Source organism: Harpegnathos saltator, unplaced genomic scaffold (genome assembly GCF_003227715.2).
Source record: "Harpegnathos saltator strain DR-91 unplaced genomic scaffold, Hsal_v8.6 scaffold235, whole genome shotgun sequence".
Taxonomy (NCBI): Eukaryota; Metazoa; Arthropoda; class Insecta; order Hymenoptera; family Formicidae; genus Harpegnathos; species Harpegnathos saltator.
The window spans coordinates 474,643-499,244 of NW_020230023.1; the positions used below are offsets into that span (position 1 = coordinate 474,643).

At 50.6% G+C, this 24,602-nt stretch overlaps 1 protein-coding gene across 6 annotated transcripts in view; it reads left to right on the forward strand.

The window, feature by feature from the left end:
• The window catches only part of Oatp74D (Organic anion transporting polypeptide 74D), a 156,645-nt gene that overhangs the window by 122,304 nt on the left and 9,739 nt on the right, over nt 1-24,602 (forward strand). For all 6 annotated transcript variants that reach the window (XM_025298696.1, XM_025298697.1, XM_025298698.1 and 3 more), the window contains 6 exons: nt 8,850-9,386; nt 9,897-10,261; nt 12,950-13,170; nt 13,464-13,604; nt 14,776-14,898; nt 22,134-22,298. In XM_025298696.1, coding sequence (XP_025154481.1) covers nt 9,069-9,386; nt 9,897-10,261; nt 12,950-13,170; nt 13,464-13,604; nt 14,776-14,898; nt 22,134-22,298 — 1,333 coding nt within the window. In that variant the 5' untranslated portion in view covers nt 8,850-9,068. The remainder of the gene's footprint in view (nt 1-8,849; nt 9,387-9,896; nt 10,262-12,949; nt 13,171-13,463; nt 13,605-14,775; nt 14,899-22,133; nt 22,299-24,602) is intronic.

Here is a 24,602-nt window from a genome sequence, read left to right on the forward strand (position 1 = left end):
GCGGTGTCACGTAACCGCGAGCGCGGCGTTAATGTTTTTTAAGTACGACTCGCGTCTTTGGCAGTGTCGGGAGATTATTTTCGAGAATATTAATAGCGATCGTTTCTTCTTCTTCTTCATCTTCATCTGCTTTCTCTTCTTCTTCTTTTCCTCCCTCTTCTTCTTCTTCTTCTTCTTCTTCTTCTTCTTCTTCTTCGGCGAACGAGGATTTCACGAAACGCGTCGCCACGTACACGAAGTGATCTCGCAGATCTGCGAAACGACTCGTTCAATAAACGTCATCCGTTCATCCGTTTCCTCAATCTCTCCAATCCACATTTCCGACGGACCACCCTTTCGAGCTGACGGAACGGAGAATCGGAAGGACGGAAGGAGAAGCTTTGATTTCACCACGCGGCTTCTTCGCTTCGGCGTGCGATCGGCAAGGGCTCACGCCGGGTCCTCCGACACGTGGCTCGTCGGCCGACGAGCCGCTTCTTTTGAATCGGTCTATATGACAACGTGCTACACGCTGGCATTGAGTGTAGTCTAAGCAGAATAGGCTAACTAACCAACTAACCACGAGACGTCAGTAGGACAGTGAAAGGCGACCTAGACCAAGTCTCTCTACAGCCGCGCGCGATGCTGGAACTGAACAGACGCTGGAGTAGCGAGAGATAGAGCGAGAGAGCGAGAGAGCGAGAGAGAGAGAGAGAGAGAGAGAGAGAGAGAGAGAGAGAGAGAGAAGGAAAAAGATAAAAAGAAAGATGGAGAGCGCAAAGAGGGAGAGATCGAGAGCGCGAGAGAAAGAGAGAGCACACGCACGTGTCACGCGCGTGTGTGTTTACCAACACGCGCGGCCACGTGCAGCGCGTGGTGCGACGCGTGCGTCGGTGTGCATACGCACACAGCCGGCCGGCCGATGCACTCGCGGTGCTGCAGCAGCGGGAAAAAATGAAGTTGCAGCACGCGCACGCACTCACGCACTCACGCAGTGCTGCAGTGCTGCAGTCTCGTGTTCAGCGGCTCGCCGCTGATATTTTAACGCCTCGCGCGCGCGCGCGCTCGCTCTCCGGCTGTCGGAAGCGCAGTTAAAGCGCCGTCGTTAACGTTAGCGTAAATTATTCCGCGGACCTTGCACGACGACGCTGCGGGGACCTCATTTCCTCGCCACTTGGGAGCACACGACAGATAGAGAGATAAAGAATAGCTAGAGGAGCAGAGGGCGGAGGAGAGAAAGGGAGAGACAGAGAAGGAGAAAGGACCTTGTCTCTCTCTCTCTCTCTCTCTCTCTCTCTCTCTCTCTCTCTCTCTCTCTCTCTCTCTCTCTCTCTCTCTCTCTCTCTCTCTCTCTCTCGACTCAATCGGATCGGTCGAGATTCGCGACGCGGGAATAATCATTCGATCGCATTGCGCCGGCCGGTGGATTTCGCTGGGCTGCGTCGCCGCCGAGGACGGACGGTCGTCGGGAGGACGCGCGTCCGACCCGGTCACGCGCGCGCCGGACGTCTCTATCTTCGCGGCTCTAGGCTGCCGCGGGGCGCGTACGTGGGCACTCTGGGAACGGTTACGAGATATTTGAGTCTCCATTCAAGCCTACGGGCGACATACCAAGGACAATTTATTACCGGAAATCTCTTCCCCGCGCGGTTGCGTCACCGCACCTGGTGACCACGGCGGCGCTCTCGATGGAATCGTGGTCCTCCTCGGTGAGGAGTCGCGTTTTTCCATGCAGAAGCCGCGAGCACGTGAACGTTCTCGGGAGTATCAGTCGTTATCACAACGGCACGGCGTGTGGTCGCTCTTTATTGCTATTCGTCGAATCTGCCGCATTTCGTATCAATTAAATCGCGAGTTGCAGGAAGCGTCGGATGAATTATGTGTCGATTCGTGGAATTTGTTGTTGACACCGGCACGAGAGGGAGGGAGAGAGAGAGAGAGAGAGAGAGAGAGAGAGAGAGAGAGAGAGAGAGAGAGAGAGAGAGAGGAATCGATTAATAATCAGCGACATCCTGGCGACTCGTCTAGGTGTCTGCCCCTCCCCCCTCTCTTTTCTTTTATTTTTTGTGTACAACGTACACGTGGACGTTACAGTCCGATTTTTTTGCGAGCTTATCTCTCTCTCTCGCTGGCTGATCTCGCGGCGGGAGAGGGGGGAGAGGAGAAGAGAAGCGGAAGGCCGAGAAGAATAAGCCCGGAGCCGCTCGCCATTTGTTGGAATCGCGTCCGCCGCTGCCGTCGCCCGGTTCCTACGACTGATTTACTCGCGAGATATTTCGTAGAGCGGAGCTGGTTTCTGCGGCAGATTTTCACCGTAGACGCGGGCAGGGAGAGGAGGTGGCGGCGGCGGCGGCGGTGACGGCGGAGACTTGTCCGAAAAGGATTTACGATTGACAAAAAGCGCGCTCTCGCAGAATTTCGCCATCGTTCGCTCGGCCGCTCGAAGCGACCTGAGAGCTCTCGGCGCTCCGGTCCTTTCGATTTCGTTCTCGTCGCCGCAACTTGCAACTTCGGCGGCTCTCTCGCCGCGAGCGGAGCACACGGAGAGCGGATAAAAATAACAATTTTCGATGACCTCTTTCGCGGCCGGAGGAGGAAGAAAGTCGGAGCGAGAGACGCGCTGTTTAAAGAACGCGGCCGAGATGCGTGCGAGGCTCGTCGAGTACGCGCGACGTCATCGTCTCGATTGTTGCGTGAATTCCCCGCGGAAAATTCCAGTCGGCCGATTTCGCCCACGATCGCTGGTAAACGTGTTTCCGGGACATGCGCGAATATGCAATACAATTTGCCGATTCAATCGGATTCAAAGGTGTGCGCACGCGGAGGAACTTTCCGCGAAGAGGATCACTTCGAAGGGATTATTGCTCGTCACATATTTCATTCGCGGCAGCCATTCTCCCTTCGGCACCATCGATTGCACAATACAATCACTCGCAAAGCCGTGCAACAAAAAATGAAGATAAAAAATTTAATGAGTACAATCGCAACTAAAAAGATAAGTTTGGCTCGCTCATCTGTCACTGAGCTGTCAGTGTGCTGAAATCAAAGTCGTTCAGACCCGTTATCGGCATGCATACTCGGACAAGAAGGAGTCAGATCCTGTCAACACATTTGAAGGCCGCGATAACGTCTGCTGATTAACGCCGGCGCCGTGTTCTAAACAAAAAAGACGACGTTATCAAATTTTTAACATACGAGGTTTGATAAAAAACTAACGAGAATTTTGAAATTGCGCGTGCTGTATCTTGTTTATTCAGTTGATTCTTTCTTTTGTGTGTGTTGGTAGCACTACCAGTGACGTACCAGTGTCAGTTTTCAGGCAGCTGCGACGCTTAGTTTGTGTTTGGCGAGCGCGAATGAGCAAGACGTACTCGAGTGTGTTTGGCGATTTTTTGTGTGGCGAGATCAGTCGGATCAGAGAGTTCGTCTGAAATTTTGTGTTAAAAACGGAATTAAGTGCGAAGCGAAGCGTTCAAAATGTTAAAGAAGGCCTTTGGCGACGATATTATGTCACAATTACGAGTTTATGAATGATACAAATGCTCTCTCAGGAAGGCCGAGAAGACATCAAAGATGACGCGAGGTCTGGGCGTCCTAGCACGTCCACCAGTGATGAAAACGTGGGAAAAAGTTAAAGGGATAGTGCTTGCTACGTAATAGAAGAATCATCATTCAGAGAGGTTGCTGAAGAAATAAGAATTTCATGCGGCTCGTGCGAAGCGATTTTTACTAATGTTTTGAACATGAAACGAGTGGCAGCAAAATTTGTCTGCCGAAACTGCTGAATTTTCGCAACAAAAACAGCATCGCGTAACCATCGCAAAACCACCTTATTCTCCAGACATGCCCCCGCCCCTGTGACTTTTTCCTATTTCCCAAACTCAAGAGGACACTCAAAGCGCAACGTTTTTCCACAATAGATGAGATAAAGGCGAAATCGCAGATTCAGCTCAAGACGATACCCAAAGAAGCGTTCCACCAGTGTTTCTCAAACTGGAAACTACGTTGTACATCATTGTATAATATCACACAGGGGGACTACTTTGAAGAAGACGGGATTGACATTGAAGATGAAATAAATACTTTCCGAGAAAGTAAAAAATCCTCGCTACTTTTTGATCAAACTTCGTATGTTATCAAATCTTCGATTTTCCGCAACCGAGGCAACGTTCGCTCGAGAAAAACAAATGGAATCCGCCATTTTATTAGATTAGAAAGGCAAAGCGTGCGTGCAGAATAAAGCACCGCTCGCGTGCGCGCGTCTCGAGAGGGCCGCGAACTTCGTCCTCCCGATGTTCGCGTTCGCAGCGGCGGAAGGCGCGTGCGCGCGCGCGCGCGCGCGCGCGCCAGTGAATGGCAAACGTTTACGGGGTCAATGGCGCGTAGAAACGGCGTAGCACCGTAAACAGATTCGTATTCTTAGACCGAGATTTTAGGGGTCAGCCACCATACGCCGTGAGACCATTAACGATGATATAAAACTGTCTCGGCAACGCTCTCGCGAGCAAACGATGTTCCGCAATTTCCGCGCGCGCGCTGCTCGCTCGGCAGCGAACGCCTGCCGACTCTGGCGAATTCTGAAAATAGCGGCTGTCTTTCCGATCGGTTCCGTCGGGATTTCATCTCCGACGTGGGCATCGCCTTGCCAGTGACACGACGACTACGTCTTCCCTCGCCTCGCTTTACCGTCCGACAGGGTGCGACTTTTTCCACTTGAGTCGAGCGCGAGTAGCGACGGGACCGACGACTCGGTACGGTGCAGTGGGCGATGAAAGCGTGCCTTTTAACAGTCGAAAGTAAAAGAATGTGATAAAAGAAGCACGCAGGAATAATAATAAATCGTGTATTAAATGTGATGGACGTTCCAAACTTGTCGCGCGCCAGTGGGAGTTACCGTCGCAGGCCGTTTGGTTTCTAACGACATTCGGAAACGTTTATATAATTCTTTTGTGTTATAAAAAGAGAGAGAGAGAGGGAGAGAGAGGCGTAAACGATTAAATTTCCCACATAATTTCTCCAATGTCCGCGAGATCGCTGCTAATTACTCGCGCTCGCCGCGATCTGCAAGTGGATACGCAAGTCGCACTCGTACGCACGCACGCACGCACGCACACATTCGTACGACGCGAGGCGCGACCGCGAAGAAATCCCGAAGCGAAAGTGAGAACGGTGTCTTCGCCGTCCGTCATATACACTGCAGCCAGCTGGTGCAGCGCGGCGCGTTCTAGTGCACGAGCGTCCCTCGCGCGCTGCCAGTGAAAACCGCACCGGTGCGATAGAGCCGGTGGAATGGAACGCGAGGGAAATGAGGAAAGTCGGGCACCGATGAAAGTGAGAGGATGCCGGCTACAGGGTGTCTCAGGCCGGCTTATTCCGCAGTCGACCGCGAGAGAAAGGGGTTCGCCTCTAATGGAGGCGACGCGGTCGCTCCGCTCGCGGTCGATGGAAAACGAAAAGGCGCAAAACGAGCCGCGACGGCGGCTGACGGATCGCGGGCTGCTTTCGGAGCTCGCTTTGCATCGTCGGATACACGACACCGCCGAAAGTCACACGGCGAGGAAAGAGGAGAGGCAGAGAACAGGGGAGGTGAAAACACGCCGGCTCTCGCGGCTCGGGAAACGCCGAGGAGGAATTTCGCACTCGCGAGAGGTCTCGCGGCGGGAAAAATCGATGGGATGCGAATCGATCTGCCTCGGCGACTCGTTTAACCCTTTAACGCCTGCTACTGTAGGTAATTACAGTTACCAGAAACGCATTTAAGAATCCATAACTTAGTCAAGAGAGGAGATATTTTCGTTTACTTTGCATCTGCATTGTAAAGGTGAATTCTTCTTCTAAAAAATAGTATATAGATTGTATGTAGATTCGGTTTAGTCTGTTTTTAGCTCAGTTTTAATGATTACAGGTTTCGTCAAATTCCAAGTAAGCATAGTTAGCATTATTACTGACTAGGTCTAGAAGTGCGCTATAAAATAGATTGGTATCTGTTGTAATTTTATACATTTGGAAACTTTCTCAGATGCAAAGTGTGAAATTAAAAGAATACAGAAATTCAAAATGGCGAATCGAATATGGTGGACACGAAAATCAAGAAATCAAGCTATTTTCGTGAAACCTGGTGACCTACAGTTTTTTATGCGACGAAAAATGAAGGGACGATTGACTATCTAAATGGTGATCTATAAGATATTATTAGAACTAAAAAAAAATTTAGCCAATCAGGCGTATTTTTCACTTCTGGGAGTAGTTTCTGCTTGGAAAGGTAGCTTTTCGTAGATATAAAATTCTGATATTATTTTTGGGTTATCACTACTTATAGTCTCAGTTCAAAAAAACTCAAATTTTATTCTTAAAACACTTATAAAAAAGTCGGGCGTTAAAGGGTTAACCTGCCAAGTGTGCTTCGGCTCTTCGGACCCGAGCATCGTGAAGTAGGGTTGCCAGATGGCCGGGATTTCCGGGAATGTCCTGGAATTCTTAAACTTGTCCCGTGTCCAGGAATTTAATTCCCCGCTGTCCCGGAAAATCAGAATTTCAACAAAATCATAATCATAATATTCATGTTTCTAAGTGGCACCAGAGAGAAACCTGAGAGCGGTCACCGCGATTTATAGGGTCGAATTTTTCGACGCGCCACCTAAGAAAATCGATGTCAACTAAGCCATTCATGTGATAAAAAATACAATCGCACTGTTTATGTCCAAACATCTCTCTGTTGGTACCTAATTCATGCATTTGTTTGTTGCGAGTGCACATCTCTTAGCCTCGTCTTATCCTCCCTCTATCTCTCAAATTTAACTAAAACTTTTTCTAACAACCTATTTTGCAACTGTCGCCTAAAAAGTGTCCCGGAAATAGTCATTTTGCATCTGCCACACGGGAAATAAAGATTTGTTATAATATATGGACAGCTTAAAATATATCAGCTGCGAGAGTAAATTTGCTTGCTTTTACAGCAACAGATTTAATTGTGATGGCTAAAAGATTTGCCAATATCATACATTAGTAAATTTTTTGGTTATCATAACTAAATCCTTTGCCGTGAAAGCAAGCAAATTTGCTTCCGTAGCTGATATTTTAGTTGTCCGTATATTAGCAAATCTTTTTTTCCGTACAATCCTATCCTGAAGAGATTCGCGAGCATGGCGCAGCTTTCCTCGCTGCGATCACACCGTATTCGCCTCTGCATATCGTAATAGACACATTTTCTTGATACGGCGTAGCTTCCTTTCATGTTTCCTTTCGCTTTTCTTCTCGCCTTCGGGACGTAGCGCGCTTCGATCGGGCCGGGCTGCCCGGAAGTGTCATAATGCGATCGTTCCGAACGCGTTACGTTGTAACGCGCCGACTAACTCTTCACAACACGATCCGACCGCGTGTGCGCGGCCGTAAAGCACATTTTACCGCAAGCTCACTGCCGTCATTATTTATTCGGTATTTTACAAACAAATAATACCGGGCGTAGCAAAGGAGCAGGAGGCGGAGGCGCTGGGGCAAAGGGAGAAGAAACGGATGACCGGTTCTCGTAAACATTCTCGGCTGGCTAGAGATGATGAAGCAATCGCGCGCGCGCGCGCCACTGCCGGATGCGAGCGAAGCTCGGAATTCCCGTCGCCCGTGAAACAAAGCGAGATTTTAGGGAAGCCGGCCTGGCTGCGGCCGATCCCTGCGTGACTGCAGTTATAAATAATGCGGCGGGACACGCATAAGCCGGGAATCCAGCGACGCGCGGACTCGTCGGCCGGCGCGCTTTTTCGCGACTCGTTCGGCTCCGCGCGATTCTCCTTGTCGAACGATGGAGGAGCGGGATTCGCCGGCGAGTCTGCCGCGAAAGTCCTCGCGGAGGCGACAAGGAACGCGTGGAAAGAAGACACTTTTACCCTGTATAGAAAATGTTTTAGAATCTGTTTGGGTTCTATCCCGATTTCCCGAAATATGTTTGGGTTCTAACTGGGAAATCCATACAGCTTCTAGTTAGAAGTGTAATGTTTTAAAAATGCGATTCTAAATGGGAAACACAAACAGATTCTGTTTGGTCGCTCCCAACGTTTTCCTAAAAATGTTTCTGGTTTTCATTTTACATTCTATGATAGAAGAATGTACAATACCTTAAATATTTACATTTTACATATATATGCAGACACACATATACTTGTAAAATGTAAATATATAAAGCATAAGTACTTGAAGCAATATATTACACATGTACGAATTAATCAAATTATCTCCAAATATAAAAATATATTCTATACATTGTATAAAACAAAAATGTATTATATTACGTCCGAATACGGAACAATTTAAGGCAAAAAAAAACATTTGTATTATCCCTATTGCATTAATAAAAAAAGGTTGGAATTTACACGTTATTACCGTTTCGATTCTGGATAGAGAACCCATTTTTGGGACAAATTTGGGTATTCTAGTTGGAATCTAAACTGTATCTGGGAAAATCCTGAGAAATTTCTATACGGGGTTGTAGGAAAATTCGAAATTGTCTGAGATTCTCAGATTTTTTCTTTAGGCGAATATCCGTTGAAGGTGTCTCTCGCTTGAGACTGTTGTTTTTTATTCAAGGAGGAATTTCGACGACGTACGATTTTCGTTGCGAGACGCGATCCTGTGGAGTTTGCGGACTCTGCTGCCGCGCGAAGGGGGGCGAACGTGGAGAGAAGAGAAAATCCTTACGTTCTAAGCATATTCTAATCCTCTCGACGAATATTTGCCAAAAGTGGGCTTTGGAATTCCTGTTTTTTACCCTGTGGAATTTCGACTCCTTGAGATCGGCACGCTCGTCCTTCTCGCATTGCGCGCGTGTGCATCGCCGATTTCTCTGCACCTGTTGACGATCCGCCTTGCTCTGCTTGCAGATTGACCATACGAATGTGAGTCTCGCGGGCGGCCAGCGAGTTCCTCCGACGAGGGCTAGGAATCCGGGCTAGTGGCATTCGCAAAGGTCCGCGTAGGGCGGACAGGAAGAAAGGAAGGAAGGAAGGAAGGAAGGAAGGAAGGAAGGAAGGCAGGAGAGGGCGAGCAAGAAGCGCGATAGAAGATCGCGTCGCGAGCCAGGTTGAAATCGCGGCGGAATCATGGCGGGCGAGGACACGCAGATCCTGTCGAACGGCAACGTCGAGGCGCTCACGATCATTCCGCCGAAGATGGCGAACGGAAATGGACTGATCTGCGGCAAGCAGCACAACAACAACGGCTCCATACCGAACGGGAACCTGCACGGGATCGGCGGCACGGAAAACGGCAAGCTGATCGTGCCGGACGAGAAGTCGAGCAGTCTTCACACGGAGTTCGACGACGCCGACGTGTCCTGCGGATGGGGTCCCTGCAGGCCCCACTGGCTGCAGTATTTCGCCACCAAGCAGGCCTTCCTCGTGACCTTCTGCATCACCTGGGTAAGCGTATTCGAACGTCTCCCCAATTTTGCGAACCCCTTTAGAGAAATGACTTTTCGCTTCCTCGGTGAATCTTTCGAACCTTGCTCGAATTAACGCGACAACGAACGAGCCAAACGCACTTCTGGCTCTTGCCAGTCAGATTCGGCTGTATGAACTCAGGAATGCTGTTCCCTTCGAAGCGCGCTCGGCTCGTTCGTCGTCGCGTTAATTCGCGGGCCAAACCTTCTCCTCCGTGCGGAGCAAGAATAATGTTACCACTGAATGAGGAAGCAACGAAAGACAAAACGGTGTCAGAATCGCGAAGGATAACGCGCCGAGAAGTGGCGATCTATACTTATTGGCTAAGAGCGCGGTAGTAACTCGCGAGTTCGATGCGAGTATCCTTGATTCCTCGGAACCCCCCTCCCCTCGAATCGCCTCTTTTGCCGCCCCTCCGACGGAGCGTTAGTGTGTGTGTGTGTGTGTGAGTGTAACGATGACATCTTTCTCTGTCATGTCGATGCGCAGGTGCTTCAAGGCATGTACTATACGTACTTCGTGTCCGTCATCACGACAATAGAGAAACTCTTCCAAATCCAGTCGAAGACGACGGGCATCATCATGTCGGCCACGGAGATCGGCCAGATCGGCTCCTCCCTGCTGCTGACGTACTACGGCGGCCAAGGTCACCGGCCCAAGTGGATAGCCTGGGGCATGATCCTCTTCGCTGTGAGCTCGTTCACCTGCTCGATACCCCATTTTATTTTCGGCGAACAGCTGATTCACCAGAACGAAATGCTGTTCAACGGTGAGAGCGGACCCAACAATACCCACCCGATACCGGCGAACCTCTGCAAGTTCCAGGAAAGGTCGGAGAACAGCACGTTGGACGGGTGAGTAGTCGGCTATTGCCCCGGCTTCTTCGGATTATCCGCCTCCGCCTTGCTCGATTCTCTCGGCTAGGTTCCGAGCTCTTGCTCGAATTCTTGTTCGCGGGCGCGCGCGATGCTCGGCGATCCGTCATAACGTAGAGAGAAAGAGAAATGCCTCGGTCTGCGGCCTTTGGACCCGCGCGATTAAATAGTAGCCGAGCCGACCCGACGGCGGTGAATCACCGGGGAAAGAACAAATAAATCGCGCTTACCTGCCAGAGCGTGGAATTAAATCCCACGGTGTTATCGGCGATCGCCGAACTCGCCGGGCCGATCCGTTTGCATTATATTGTCAGGCTCGAGCGGTACGTATTGTATCGTACGATTGAATCTTTCATTCCCTCGCATCGAAATCGTGAAATCGTGACGAAACGCATGAGAAACACGTGACTTTTGTGTCTCGCTCCATATTCCCCGTGAGAGATCAGCGAAGGTGCTGACGATCGCTGGCGAAGTGAATCCCCGCAGTCGCGAATTCTATCAATTCCGGATGAAAGCTCGTTCATTGTCGCGTTGAATGGACCGATCGCTTCCTCCTCTGTCCGCGACTTAATAAAATTTGCAGAAAGCAAAGCAGAAAGCGGGAGAAAGAGAGAGAGAGAGAGAGAGAGAGAGAGAGAGAGAGAGAGAGAGAGAGAGAGAGAGAGACAGAGGAAGAAAGAGAAGCCCGAGCCCTCGAAACTGAATTCGCTTCATGACAAACGGGAATTCTGCTTATCTCGGCCAAACCGCTTTTGGCTCCTTCATCGTCGCGTTAATTTAAGCGATCTTTTCTCTCGTACCTGGTCTAACTACCGACTCGATTGGCGTCACTAATAGCGGATAGCGGACCAACGAATTCGCAAATTACACGCGTCGCGGCGTCGCACACCGGTCCCCCGGGAGATACGTTGTTTCAAAAGTCTGTACAAATCTCAAATCTCAATGAATCTCTTCAACCATTTTCTTTTTAAACGTTCATCAGTGAATTTGTAACAAATTACACGAGCTCAATTTTCGATTAGACATTCGAGAAATTGTTTGTCTAATCAAAAGCAAAAATTTCAACCAAATGAAAAATCAAAATGGCGGACTAAGATGGTAGACACAAAATATCAAAATTTGATAAATTTGCAAAAAAGTACGTATAAGGAGGTTCTTGAGATCGCTGAGAACTAATATGCCCTTCGTTTTTTTTACAATCGCAATGAAAAAATCATTGTACAATTACATTTTTCAATTAATTGTCAAGTCAAGGCGAGATCTCCAGATCCAGCCAGTCAAGGCATCGAAAATCGAGCTCGTGTAATTTATTACAGATTCACTGATGAACGTTTAAAAGGAAAATACTTGAAGAGATTCATTGAGATTTGAGATTTGTACAGACTTTTGAAACATAACGTATCTCCCGGGGGGGGAGGGGGGACCAGTGTGCGTCGGGGAAACTCTCGCGGGGTTGAACGGGTGAGGCGGTTCGGCCGCGACGGAACTGTTTCTCTCATGACGATGATCGAGCTCCCTTATTTTTCGAGGAGGCAGGAAGAGGAGAAGGGCTTAGCTTCTCCCTTTGTCCGTCTTTGAACGGCGATCGACGTTACATAATGCGAGAGCGCTGTCCATCGCCGGGCGCAATGAAATTCCGCGGCCGGCGCGGCGCGGAATGCTGGAACTGATCCGCACAATTTAACGCGGTAATAAAACGGAGCAATGTCGATTACGTTTTCTCGGTATCTCGCGCACGCGCGCTCATTGTTGCGTCGGTTGTTGCGCCGCCATGCGTGTGTGCAGCTGCGCTTATCGTCGCCCTCGCGAAAAACGAGGCGCGTTCGCGCGCGCTGTTTGCTGCCTCGGCCGTCTCGTGGCACGTGGGTGTCGGTTTCCTGGCTCGGGGTTACCGGAAGTGCTTGATTACACTCCAGAGTGGAGCGGGACAATAGTTATCGGCGAGCTATCCGGGCGAATTTCGGAGACGCGGGCGTTCCGGCGCGAGTTGACTCGCATGTATAATTAATCGCGCCCGCCGAGCTCCGGCGACGAGCTTTGAGCGCGGACGACATGCAAATGCGCGATCATGCGAAGCTGAGCTCTACGGGAATCTCAGTGATTCTCGGGGAATAATTATCGCCGCTTCTCTCCTCGCGCTCGCGAAGATCCTGTCGGCGCCGAAATCTCTCCCCCTGCCGCTACCAGCGGCCACACCTGTGTGACAAACCGAGTCTGAAATACGGCGACGGACAGGCTCTTACGATAGAAACGAATGCAATAAAAATACGAGAAGAATCACTCTCGAGTTTACGCAACGACACGTTTTATATTCTCCCGGCGATCGTTGAATAAAATTGTCGGAGACTTGGACAGACATTTCGACCGTGCATAATTCGCCGGTATTTGCATACTTTTTAGAGAGTACTTTTTCAAAAACCTCGACCTCGATCGCTTATCGGCAGAAATAGGTCGTCGGTAGTTCCGATATCAACGGCCCACGGGCCGTCGTTGTATCCTGCGGATAACTTTGCATTTCCCCGAGTTCCCCCTCCCCCCTCCCCCGTCGAGGATTAAATGACGCTCGCGTTAACGAACGTTCCATGGGTGATCCACGGCGGAGTGGACGCGCACCGCTTTATTGATTTGATCTCCACGTCCGTTTTCTGTTCGCCCGTTCTCGCGAAGGTGGATCCCGGCGATGACCGCGCCGCAGACCAACTCGGTGAACTACTGCGAGGGCGACTTCCTCACGGAGCAGAGGATACAGGGCAAGATCACCACGGTGGTGCTCGCGATATTTTTCGTATCGCTGCTCGGCGTGGGGATGGGCCAAACGGCGGTGTACACCCTCGGTATACCGTATATCGACGATAACGTCGCCAGCAGGGAGAGCCCCTTGTACTTTGGTAAGTCTTTTCATCCCCCCGTAGATCGCTATCCTCGTCCTTCCCCGTATATTTTCCATCCTGCAATTCCATCCCTGTACGCGCATGCTTCTTCCATACGCATTTTTCTACATGCGCTCCTTCTGTATAAATCGGATACCTATTCGTGTGTTATTTGAAGGGGAATTCTGAGGGATCCTCATTTTCGTGACGTTCAGCTTCGAGTATTTTTTCGTGATCGCCTCAAAGGCGAACCGTCGCCTTCGGGAACGCGAATTACAGAGTTCTCCGACGGTTTTCATTTTTTGCGACAGCGATCACCATCGGAGTACGGATCCTCGGTCCGGCGTTGGGATTTATCCTGGGTTCCATGTGCACCATGCTCTACGCTAACCTGTCCGTGAATCCGCCGATCACGCCGATGGATCCTCGATGGGTCGGCGCTTGGTGGCTCGGTAAGTAAGCTTCAGCACGTTACGTTACTTATTGGAAAGGATGCGACACGACGAACACCGAAGTGACTTCCTTCCTTCCGACCGAAATGAAGAAGGAATCGATTCGACAACAGCAATAGTGCCACCCGCCCCCCTCTCTCGTTTGCTCCCCCCTCTCGCCCTCTCTCTCTCTCTCCCTCTCTCTCCCTCTCTTCCTCTCTCCCTCTCTCCCTCTCTCTCTCTCTCCCTCCCCCCTCTCTCTCCCCCTCCCTCTCTCCCCCTCCCTCCCCCCTCTCTCTCTCTCTCTCTCTCTCTCTCTCTCTCTCTCTCTTTTGACTCGATTATTTCGGAAAAAAGCACTCCGACCGCTTCGCGGAGCGTGCAGTATAATCAACTTATCGGGAATTTTAATAAAACGCCGAATCTTGCAGAGTTGAGGCAAGAAGAGAAGGAGAAAAAAATAGGAAGAAAAAGCAAGTCCTGAGGCTGAAAGTCGCTCGACCTTCGTCGTTCTTGAGTGCGCATTTAGCCACTGTGCGCATATAGACAAATCTATCCGCATTCGTCACGAGAGAGCGTACGTGCTATTAGCGGTGCTTCGACTGGTTTCTCGCGCTTGTCGCCGCAACGAGAGAGAGAGAGAGAGAGAGAGAGAGAGAGAGAGAGAGAGAGAGAGAGAGAGAGAGAGAAAGAGAGAGAAAGAGAGAGAGAGAGTCGGCGACGTAAAAATAATTTCTTAGACGTGACAACGGCGGGCGGCCGTAGGTCGAGTTCAGTAAGCCGGTCTCAGACACGAAAATACACCCCCCGTTACTTCCGCCGAGGAAAGTCTCTCTCTCTCTCTCTCTCTCTCTCTCTCTCTCTCTCTCTCTCTCTCTCTCGAGCGTTTCCGCTCGTTCGCGTTGCTGCTCGTCGCGGCTCGATAAAAATGCTGAACGCACGCAGATTTAAATAACGTTAACGATAATAATAATAATAACAATAATAATACGCGTATGAGAGTACACTTATTTTTATCATAAAAATTACGTGTTACGCGTGTGCCTAATTTGATTACATATTTTTGATCCCCCTCTAATGATCTAATAATCAAACAATTATCCGTGGGAAGGAAGAGTTTTCGCACTTTCCGTCGACGTGATTTTGCTTTGTCATGGACCTGTTTCCAATCTCCTGCCCGGTCTTGTTCCAGGTCTGGTGCTAATATCGGCGATGCTGATGCTGGTCAGTATAGGAATGTTCGCGTTCCCGACGCGGTTGCCCAAGAGCAGAACACCGCCGAGACGAGCGGACGCTCCAAAGCCTAGTCTCCGAGGTAAGTCCTGATTTATCCTGCGAGCTCTGATCGCGCGCTCGTCAGCGCGAGAGCCGGCGTTTCGGACTTGCCGCGCGCCATCGGATCGCGCGCCGACTTAATCTGTTTTTATGGCTCGCCGTAAGCTGCTTTGTGGCACAGCCATGTCTCTCTCCTCTCCTCTCTCCTCCCCCCCTCTCTGTCTCTCTCTCTCTCGTTCCCGGTCGCTTTCGCTCTCCTTCGTCCTCCATCTCTATCTCGCGACTCCCCGGGTGAACTCTCTCCTCTCTATCCTCTCTCTCTCTCTCTCTCGCTCTCTATCCTCTCTCTCTCTCTCTCTCTCTCTCTCTCTCTCTCTCTCTCGCCGAGGACTCGTCTCCTCGCGAGGAATAAAAAGGATACGGTCGCTGCCGCGACAGCGGTGTGATATCGGTTTATTCTCGTCTCGCGGTTCCGCCGCGAGTAACGCGCGCGTAAATTTAGCCGGCGCGTCGTTCGCGGCCGCGAATCTTTCTTTCTGCACGATTCGCGCGCTCGCTCTACGATTATGATATCCCACGCCCGATGACGCACTCGATACACACTGCCGCGGCGCGGCAACTTACGGCGCGGATAAACGCGCCGCGCGCGTGATAACGCCGTGTCGCCAACGTCGGCGTCGTCGGCACGGCGAGGACGCGCTGATAAATCGTGCGCGAAAATCAAGAGGCGCAATAACCGGCACATCCGCGGGATCCGATCCCGCGATAATGGTCGTTGCAATTGCGCGATCGCCGGCTCGCAAACGACCGGCAGATAACGTCAATGGTTTACATCGCGCGCGCGCGCGCGCGCGCGACGAAATTCAGCGCGCGGCCACTTGCCGCGGCGGAATCGAAGGCTAACGAGAATGCAAATAGAAGTCGGAGACAATGTACTCTTCGTAAGTTAATCGGGAGCTCACGACGAGCGATTTCGCCTACGGCCCGCGGATAATGCGCGTCCTCTTATACGCATATTTATGTTGCGCATCAAGGCGACGGCGCAGCGCCGGCCTTAGCAGATTCCGGTGCCCCGGCCGTGCCGACGCTTCGCGCCTTTGCCTCGTGTCGTGTTCTTCCGTCTCGGTCTCTTCCGTTTTATTCCGTTGACTCGCTATGTGCGGTGATCATCAAAAAGGGAAAAAGGAAAACCCTCGATTATCACGCGGATGCGCGTCGCGATGGAAATATGAGACGTCGGTGAAAATTGAGCGGGAAGGTTTACGCGCACGGATGGAATTCTGATGGTTTGTTAAATCGCGAAAGATTTGTCGCTAGAATATAAAGTGGTTTGATTACGAAGGATTGATCATCTTCACGAATCAAACGAACAACATCGACTCGGTGTCCTTTCGGATATCTAACGAGAACTCGAGCAAAACGAACGGTTCGCGATCTCTCTTAATAAAAATTACCCCGATGCGTCTATTCATATTTTTTGCATTTCATGTTCTTAAAGGGCGTTGAATATATAGAATTAAAGTGAATAGATAAATATTTTTTCAAAAATTACCTATTACCTTGTCCTAACTTGTAGAAACAGATCGCGCTGTGATTGTAGTTGCGGTAGTCGCGGCGTTAACGCGCTGAAAGATCCCGCGAGAATTCGACGGAAAAACGACAGATCTTTGATACGCACCTGACGAAACAACAGAGTCCGACAAGCTTTCGCGCTTAACGCTCGTCCACCCCCGACGACGGGGGTGAATCGCACAGACGCGTGTCGACGGAGTTTCCGATGTCGGTCTCGCCGGCTGGTCGCGCGGTCGCGTATAATGTATGCGGCCGGCTGTATCATCGGTATGCGCGTAAAAGGAGGAATAAACCGATCGGATGATCTTTCAAGTATAAGCCCCCGCGCTCCAAGGTCAATGGCGAATTTCGGTGGCGCGGCGCCGTTGCTCGCTATATAAAACGCGCACCGTCAGTGCGTGCGATCGGGGGAAGTGCCAGCAGCAGATTCTTTCTGCTTCTCTCTCTTTTTCCCTCCCTCCCTCCCTCTCTCTCTCTCTCTCTCTCTGTCGCTCTCTGTCGCTCTCCCTCGTCGCAATTTACAGGTTTCGGCGAGCCTGTAAAAAAGTTAGCCGCGCGCTCGCTAGCGCGCGATTAGGCTGTCCGCGCGGATAAAGAGACGCAGAACCGCCGGCTCGAACGAGTCTCGCGGACTCGGCAACCGTGAACAATCCGGTCTCGTTCTTGATTAGATTTTTGCGTGTTCGCGTCGTGTTGGCTCTTCGTTCTTTTTTTTTTTTTCCTCGTGTCTCTCCTCTTCTCGTTGTTCGCTTTTTTGCTCCGTCGCGTCGTCGTTTCGTCGACGTCGCTGCCGTTTCGAGCCGAGCCGACTCCGAGCTGCTTCCGAGCTGCTGAAAGTCGCCTCTTTGCAGACGGTGTTTCATGCTTCGTTTGCGATCCGATCACCTTGACCCGATTATCTCTTCTCTGATTTCTCCCGGCCTACCGGCCCGAGCTGAATCAACGGGGCGAGGGGGGGGGGGATTTAACACGTTGTAAAATTAACACGTCGAGCGCGCTCGCGCGTCAATCGGAGTGCATCATTCGTCTTTCCGCCGATGTATAAAGTAGTCGCGCTAATAAGGCAGCGCTTGCGGATAATCGCGAATTATGTAAGCGGTGCGTCGAACGACACACGCGCGCTATCTCGCACACACAGCTTTCGCGGCTTGTTACTCGCGCGCTGCGTGAATTCTCACTCTCTATGAGCTTCGCTCACACACGTACGCGCCGCGCAGACCTTCGAAATTATTTATTACCGCGGCGATAACGCATTGCACCAGGAGCTGCATTCTGGACTTGTATCGAACGCTAAATATGCTAATATGATTCCCGTGGCTGAGACAATGTTGCACGCGACGTCTGAGAAAAGTGGAACTTGAAGTGTCAGACGGTCGGTGGTCGTTCCGAAGAGAACGATTTCAGAGAGTGTCGCGGCAAATTTTTCAAATCTTCTTTTCCCTCGTTTTTTTTTTACAATTAAATTATAACCAAAACCTCCTTTTATAATGGAGATATTTCAAATCTCTCAAACCAGGCTAATATGGGCTGTACAGTCGATATCCGGTCGCTGGGGTTATTTCGGCACGGAGTCTCTCCCATGACCGGAGATTTCTTCTTCCTCCTCTCTTTTGTGCGAAAGGACACACGCGCACGCAACGGAGAGGCCGCTGCGTAGAACGTGACTCTAATTTCCACGCGATGCTGCGCGATCGCGCATAAATCCGTCGCCGACGTGCGGCTCGTTCCGACGCCCGAAAGCCCCTGAAACCGCTCGGATGCTCCTTTAACGGATCCTCGGGCGCGCGCGCGCTCTCTCCCTCGTGAGGAAGAGGATGATGCGCTCACGCGTGTGCATACGCACGTGCATGCGTGAATGCGCCCGCGCGGACGCATGAGAGCGTCGCTCGCACGCCGCCGCTCGCTCTCTCTCTCTTTCTCTCTCTCTCTCTCTCTTTCTCTCTCTCTCTCTCTCTCTCTCTCTCTCCGTGTGTGCGTTAATAATAATGACTGACCGACTCGTGCACGAGGTGGGGCAAGTTCACGGTCACGCGTCGTGCATAGAGGCGGCGGTGGACACGCACGCGTGTACGTGGCGCGCGTGTACGCACATAGCTACATGCGTGTGTCTCTCACTCCGCTTCCTTTCCTTCTCCTTCCTTTTTCCTTTTGAATTTGTTTTTTCTTTTCGTACTCTCCGCCTCTCCCTCTGTGTCTCTATCTCCCTTCTCCTTGTCTTTCTCTCTCTCTCTCTCTCTCCCCCTCTCCCCCCTCTCTCTCTCTCTCTCCCTCTCTCTCTCTCTCTCTCTCTCTCTCTCCCTCTCTCGGTTGGCCTATACACGCGCCCGCTCTACGACCCGCATTACCAAACCATCGCGCTTAATTCGGCGAGTCGCCTACACGAGAGCCTGTTTTAGCATCTAACACTCGTTCGGCCGCTAATGTTTTATTAATCGCACAACGCACACGCCGCGTGTTAGCTCGCCCGGCGAGGAATTTTCCGCGTGTTTCTCGCGTATATTTGTGAAACGAGCGTCGTCGAAACTTGCGCGTCCGGATGTACTCCTCGCGGATGGCTCGCGGAGAGGCGCGCGACTCCGCCGTTTGGTTCGATCGCAGACTCTCTCGGCCGCGACAGAAAGTCGCGACTTCGTCGCGACCGGGCAATCGATCGGTATCCGCGAGAGCAAAAGCAAAGGAGAGAAAAGGAGATATATTATTCAGACAGATGCGCGCGATGCGAGCTGATCCGTCGGGCGGCTCCTGCGCGTTCGGGCCTTTAAGGGCCGGCCGGCGGTAATACTCGCGGCGCAATGTTAGTCACGTTTGTCTACTCATGGTCTGCGGGACATCCCTGCGCGGGGTTGCCGCGACCGGTCTAGCTGGACTCTCTCTCTTGTCTAGGAGGCCTCTCCTAGGCACCTCTAGGTGCGCGGCCACGTTTGCACGCGCGAGGTTACGCACACACGCGGAGCCGATGCAGCGTCGTGCAAAAAAGCCAGCCATGTGCGGCGCATGAATCGCCTCTTCTGCTCCTCGGACAAGGGAATCGGCGATGTTCTCTCGTCGGCTCTTCTTCCTCCGGTCTCAGGAGCAAACCGTCCGATAGACGGGCCCCCGATCTCCGTCGAGGTCGCCTCGGGGGCTCCTCGACGTGTCCCCTCGAAATTTCAGATTAACCGCCATCGATCTCGGAAAGGTTAAATCTCTCCACCTCTCTGGTCGTCTTCTTTCCGCGTTGAGGGGATACAATTTCACCGGTGCATTCGTATTTTAATCGGAGCTGCAGTCAGAATATAATCTTGGGAAATGACGTTTCCCAGGATCGCGTCGACTTTCGATTGCTTTTTACTTTCTGATGTCCGGCTCGTCTCTCAGCTCTGGGCGGTTCGACCAGCTTCCCAGCGATTAGCCTCGGAATGCGTCGGGTTAGATTCGAGAGAGAGAGAGAGAGAGAGAGAGAGAGAGAGAGAGAGAGAGAGAGAGAGAGAGAGAGAGATCCATTATTTCGAGTCGAACCGCAGCTCGCGGTCGAAACTCGTCGAGGGCGGTGAAACACCGAGACGCTCCCTCGTTGGAGCATTCGAATGGAACTGTAAATCGGAGGGATGCTCGCGAGCGCGTTTATCGACTCGCCCTGATCGTTCCGCGGGACTTCGCCGCGATAACGGTCGTTCTCTTAATCGTCGGGCGTGCGGACGCTCTCCGTGGTGCGCGGACTGTAGCGGGCTTCTGAGCGGTTCTGTACGTTTCAATGGGTCAATACGTTCGCTCGCACACATAGAACCGAGTGCTCACCTTCGTCTGGCGAGAGCGCGCGTAAAAGTCCGCGCGACGCATCGATCTCCGCCGATACGGGCGCGCGTTAATTCCGACGGAACTGCCGGTAAACGTCGTCGTCGTCGGCTGAAATTGCTCGCAGGCTCGCGGGATCAGCCGCAGGACGACGTTCGACGTTCTATAATTCAGAATCACCGTGCGAGCGCATCGCCTTCTTTATCTCCACCCGTCGCGCGGCTTCTTTCCGCCTTTCCCGCGCAACTTCGTATCTGCGCCGTGAGTCCTCTCGTGTCCTCGGAGGAGGAAACGATTACAAGGTAGAAGGCCGAGGAAGAGAGAGACGCGCGATAGTTGGCTAATTAGCTCGCCCCTCGTAATCGAGCTCGTAAATACACGGGGAATCGACAGAATCCGGCAGCTCCGTCTGATATTCGCCGGGTAATCGCGCGACGCTCCAGACGGACGCGGTGATCAGACGACGACGACGACGACGACCAAGACGAATGAAAGAGAGAGAGAGAGAGAGAGAGAGAGAGAGAGAGAGAGAGAGAGAGAGAGAGAGAGAGAGAGAGAGATAACCATGTCCCCGCATGCCGAGCCGCGAGATGCACCCGCGAAGCCGGATCGCGGCTGAGATATTGCTGAGCCTTGCGTAACCTTCGCCCATGAGAGACACTTAACACCTCGAGTCAACGACCGATACATTCACCCGTCCTGTATCGAGCACCGAACACGGTCGTCCGGTTCCTTTGTCTCTTTGATGAAGAGATCGCAATGGCCGGAGCGTGTGGTTCCTCGGGAAGAACTGACGTCGTAACATCGCCGCAGACCGGCGGAGGAACGCGTAACCGATGCTTGCGCGCCGCGATTCGGGGTGCGTGTTAAATAATTAACACGGATGAATAATGGGATTAGCGGGCGATTATCCGTCTAATTAGACGATTAGTTCCTTAACCCTTTCACTGTTAGTGGGAAGTAGTATACTTCCCACCTTTTCTTGATTCAATTTTGCGTTGTGAATGTCGCATAATTTTGAAGAACTAACCGGGGGTTTGAGTTTTCCAGATGACTGAATAGTTGTCCGACATACTCCAATGGGTTTTTATTTACCCAATTATCCATTTGTGATTATTTGTAACGAATCAAAGTTGAAAAAGATGCTCTTTTTAGGGAAAAATCGATTCCTCGGAGAGTATTGAATGTAGAGGTCTGAAATTTTCACCAAATATTTTTCTGATGTTGTACGAAAACATACATTTTTTTTCAGTATTTTTTTGCAGGTTAGATTCTTTTTTATAAACAAATATTTCTACAAAAACGGCCGAAATTTGATTTTTTTGCACATTTTTTCTTTTTAGCTCTATTTTCCTAGTTTTTTCATTCTGTATCTCCAATCTTATCCATACTATCAATATTATTTTACTCAAAAGATTCGTAATCAGCGACTCGAAAAACCCGATATATCATCAATAATAATCAGAATTTTTCTCAATTTCGTACATTATGATCGCCATATTGAGTCCGTCATTTTGAATTTTACAAATCTGACTTTAGATTCGTAATCAGCGATCCAAGAAAACGCGGGACCACCAAATATTTTAATAATTTTCTCAAGGGAAGTTAATTCAGCAGTGAAAGGGTTAATGCGTGTGACGTCGGATCAATCTTCGAGATTTTTGCGTTTTACTCGCGAAAAAAAAACGACTGTGAGCAGCGTCAGAGCGGGACGATCGCTTCACCGGTCTCTCGAGCTTGATGGAGCTTTTAGAAGAGGGGAGGGGGGAGCGAACCAGGTTCGCAAAATTTCGGTACGTTCGATACTCGACCGATAGAAATCCGTCAAATTACGTAGACAGGATCGCCCTCGATACGGGCCGAGCCGAGCGACGTTCCCGCACGCACTCCGCGTTACGTGCCGCAACACTTTGACCGGCGCTGTTGCAGACTTTCCTAACGCGGTGAAGAGGCTACTGAAGAACGACATCCTCATGTTCAGGACGGCCAGCAGCGTGCTGCATATCCTGCCGATCGCCGGTCTCTACACCTTCCTGCCAAAGTACCTCGAGAGCCAATTTCGCTTGCCAGCTCATCATGCGAACATGATCTCAGGTAATTATCACGGACGGACATGCGAGGAGCCCCTTAGGGTGAATTTGGCCGTGGAGGGGGAGAGTGGAGGGAACTCTCGAAACGTATCCCCAATTATGACTAATGACATGCACCGTGCGAGGACGCGAGTCGCGTCGCCGAATAAGCCGCGAACGCGACGACGACGACGACGACGACGACGACGACGACGACGAAAGGAAACGCGCTCCCGACGGTCCTGCGGAGGGAGGGGGGATTTCGCCGGATGTCCGTCGTGATTACGGCGCAAAGTAGATAATTTGGCGTAAACGCGGAAGCGAGAACACCCGCGAGCGCGCGTTTGCGCTTCTCCGACGGTCCGCGCTCTTTTCTGTTTTCCTCTCGTCGTCGCGACGCAGGAAATTCGCGGGGTTTATTTAACCCCTTCAGGGATGACACAAAGTCCTTCGTCACAAAGTCCGAAGTAAGAGCTGATTTAATTCGCAACATGACACAAGTACGAGACGTCTGTCAGTCACACGGCGAGATCTCTCTTGCTCTTGCCGTGAAATTACGCGGCGGGATTTAATGCTCGTTGTATCTTTGCCGACGATATTTCAATCAAACCGGGACAATTGAACCTAAACGCGTACCACACGCATACGCCTACACAGAATCCCTGAAGAGGTTAAGCAATATTAATTATCACTATCGCTATTGTCATTAACATTTCGAGCAGCCGCGACGGCGCGTTTCGTACTTCGCAATCGTCACCCCCTCCACACCGCGCGCGGGAACAATGTCTCACCGGTGTGCGGTGCTGCGCACTCGCTATATACACTCGCGTAAATCGGGGCTGTAATTAATAAGTAGTTAAAATGCACGGGAAGATCGAGAGGATGTTGCGCGGCTTGGTTGCGCATACAACGATAACGCGAAAGTGGATAATTCGATGTAATCGCTGGAACACGGGACTCTCGGCCGTATTAATTGTACAGTACAGCACTTGCACGCGCGCGCGTGTGCGTGCGCGCTCTAATTTATGATGATTGTTCGAGCCGAGTAATTGGCGCAGGCCGTAGAACAAGGCTGTCGCGCGCGCGCGCGCCGCTTCTATTCTGCTGGCGCGCACGCGCGCAGTATTATAATCCGCGGCTGTTTATTATTCAGGGAATAATTCGCTGGCTGCGCCGCGGCGAAGCTGCAGTTTGTCGTCGTCGCTTGTGCAGCCGCGATCGCCGTATATCGATCTCGGGCCAATCCGCGACTGCCCGCGAAGAAGTCCGGCCGGCGGCTCCGTCGTGTCTGAGACTGCAATCAGGGTTGGGAAGTAACTCGTTACTTGTTGACGAAGTTACAGTTGCAGTTATTTCTTCTTCTTTTTTTTTTTTTTTTTTTTTTTTTGGTAACTATAACTTAATTTCGTTCCTTTTTTCCCATCTGTTAGTGTAACTTAACTCGATTACATTCGTTTGATAACTAGTAACTGATTTAATAGTTACTCTAATAGTTACTTTACGTTTACTTCAGACTTACAGTTTCTGGCGCGATTAGCGCGATAACGCGACTAGTGCGATGCTTGATATCCAGTAAGCGTACAGTTATTCTGGCTGGAATTTGGAAAACGCGCTATTGCGTCATCTGTCCGTATCGTATATTAGACATAAAACAAGGATAAAATGATGCAATAGCGCTGATAGTCTCCTCTTCGAACGCGACCTGGATTTCTTTCAAAACAGCGTGAAATGCGCTGCGTGGTTTCAGTTATATAAAAAATTCAAGCAACAGATAAAACAATCTCAATCTTCGGAGGAGGCTTTATAAAATGCCATGGCCAGCATATTATGCAAAGATATTCGAGTTGCAGCAAAAACTTGGGAACGAGAGCAGCTGGGCATTTCTCAGCCCAGTTGTTAATTAATAGTCTTGAAGAATAAATATGAATTGCTCATTTCAATTAATGGATCTAATTTGTAAAAATTATACACAACATGAGAAATATAATAATCAACAAACTACTTTTATTATAAAATTGAAGGAATTTACACAATTACGAAATTTAAAATAACAGCACTGAAGAAAGTAACTGGAAAAAGTAACGACTCGATACTCTCTCTAAATAACTACTTATTGTAACGTGTTATTTTTGACGGTCAGCAATTTGTAACTGTAACTAGTTACTTTTTCATTAAAAAAACTAACTGTAACTCTAGATACTTTTACAAAGTAACTTTCCCAACCCTGGCTACAATTGGATGTGATCGCAGCGAGTCTATCTCCATACGTTTGCTTTTCGCGGAATCTTACCTGTACGCTCGCCTGTCGCACACACAAGTGTGACGACGA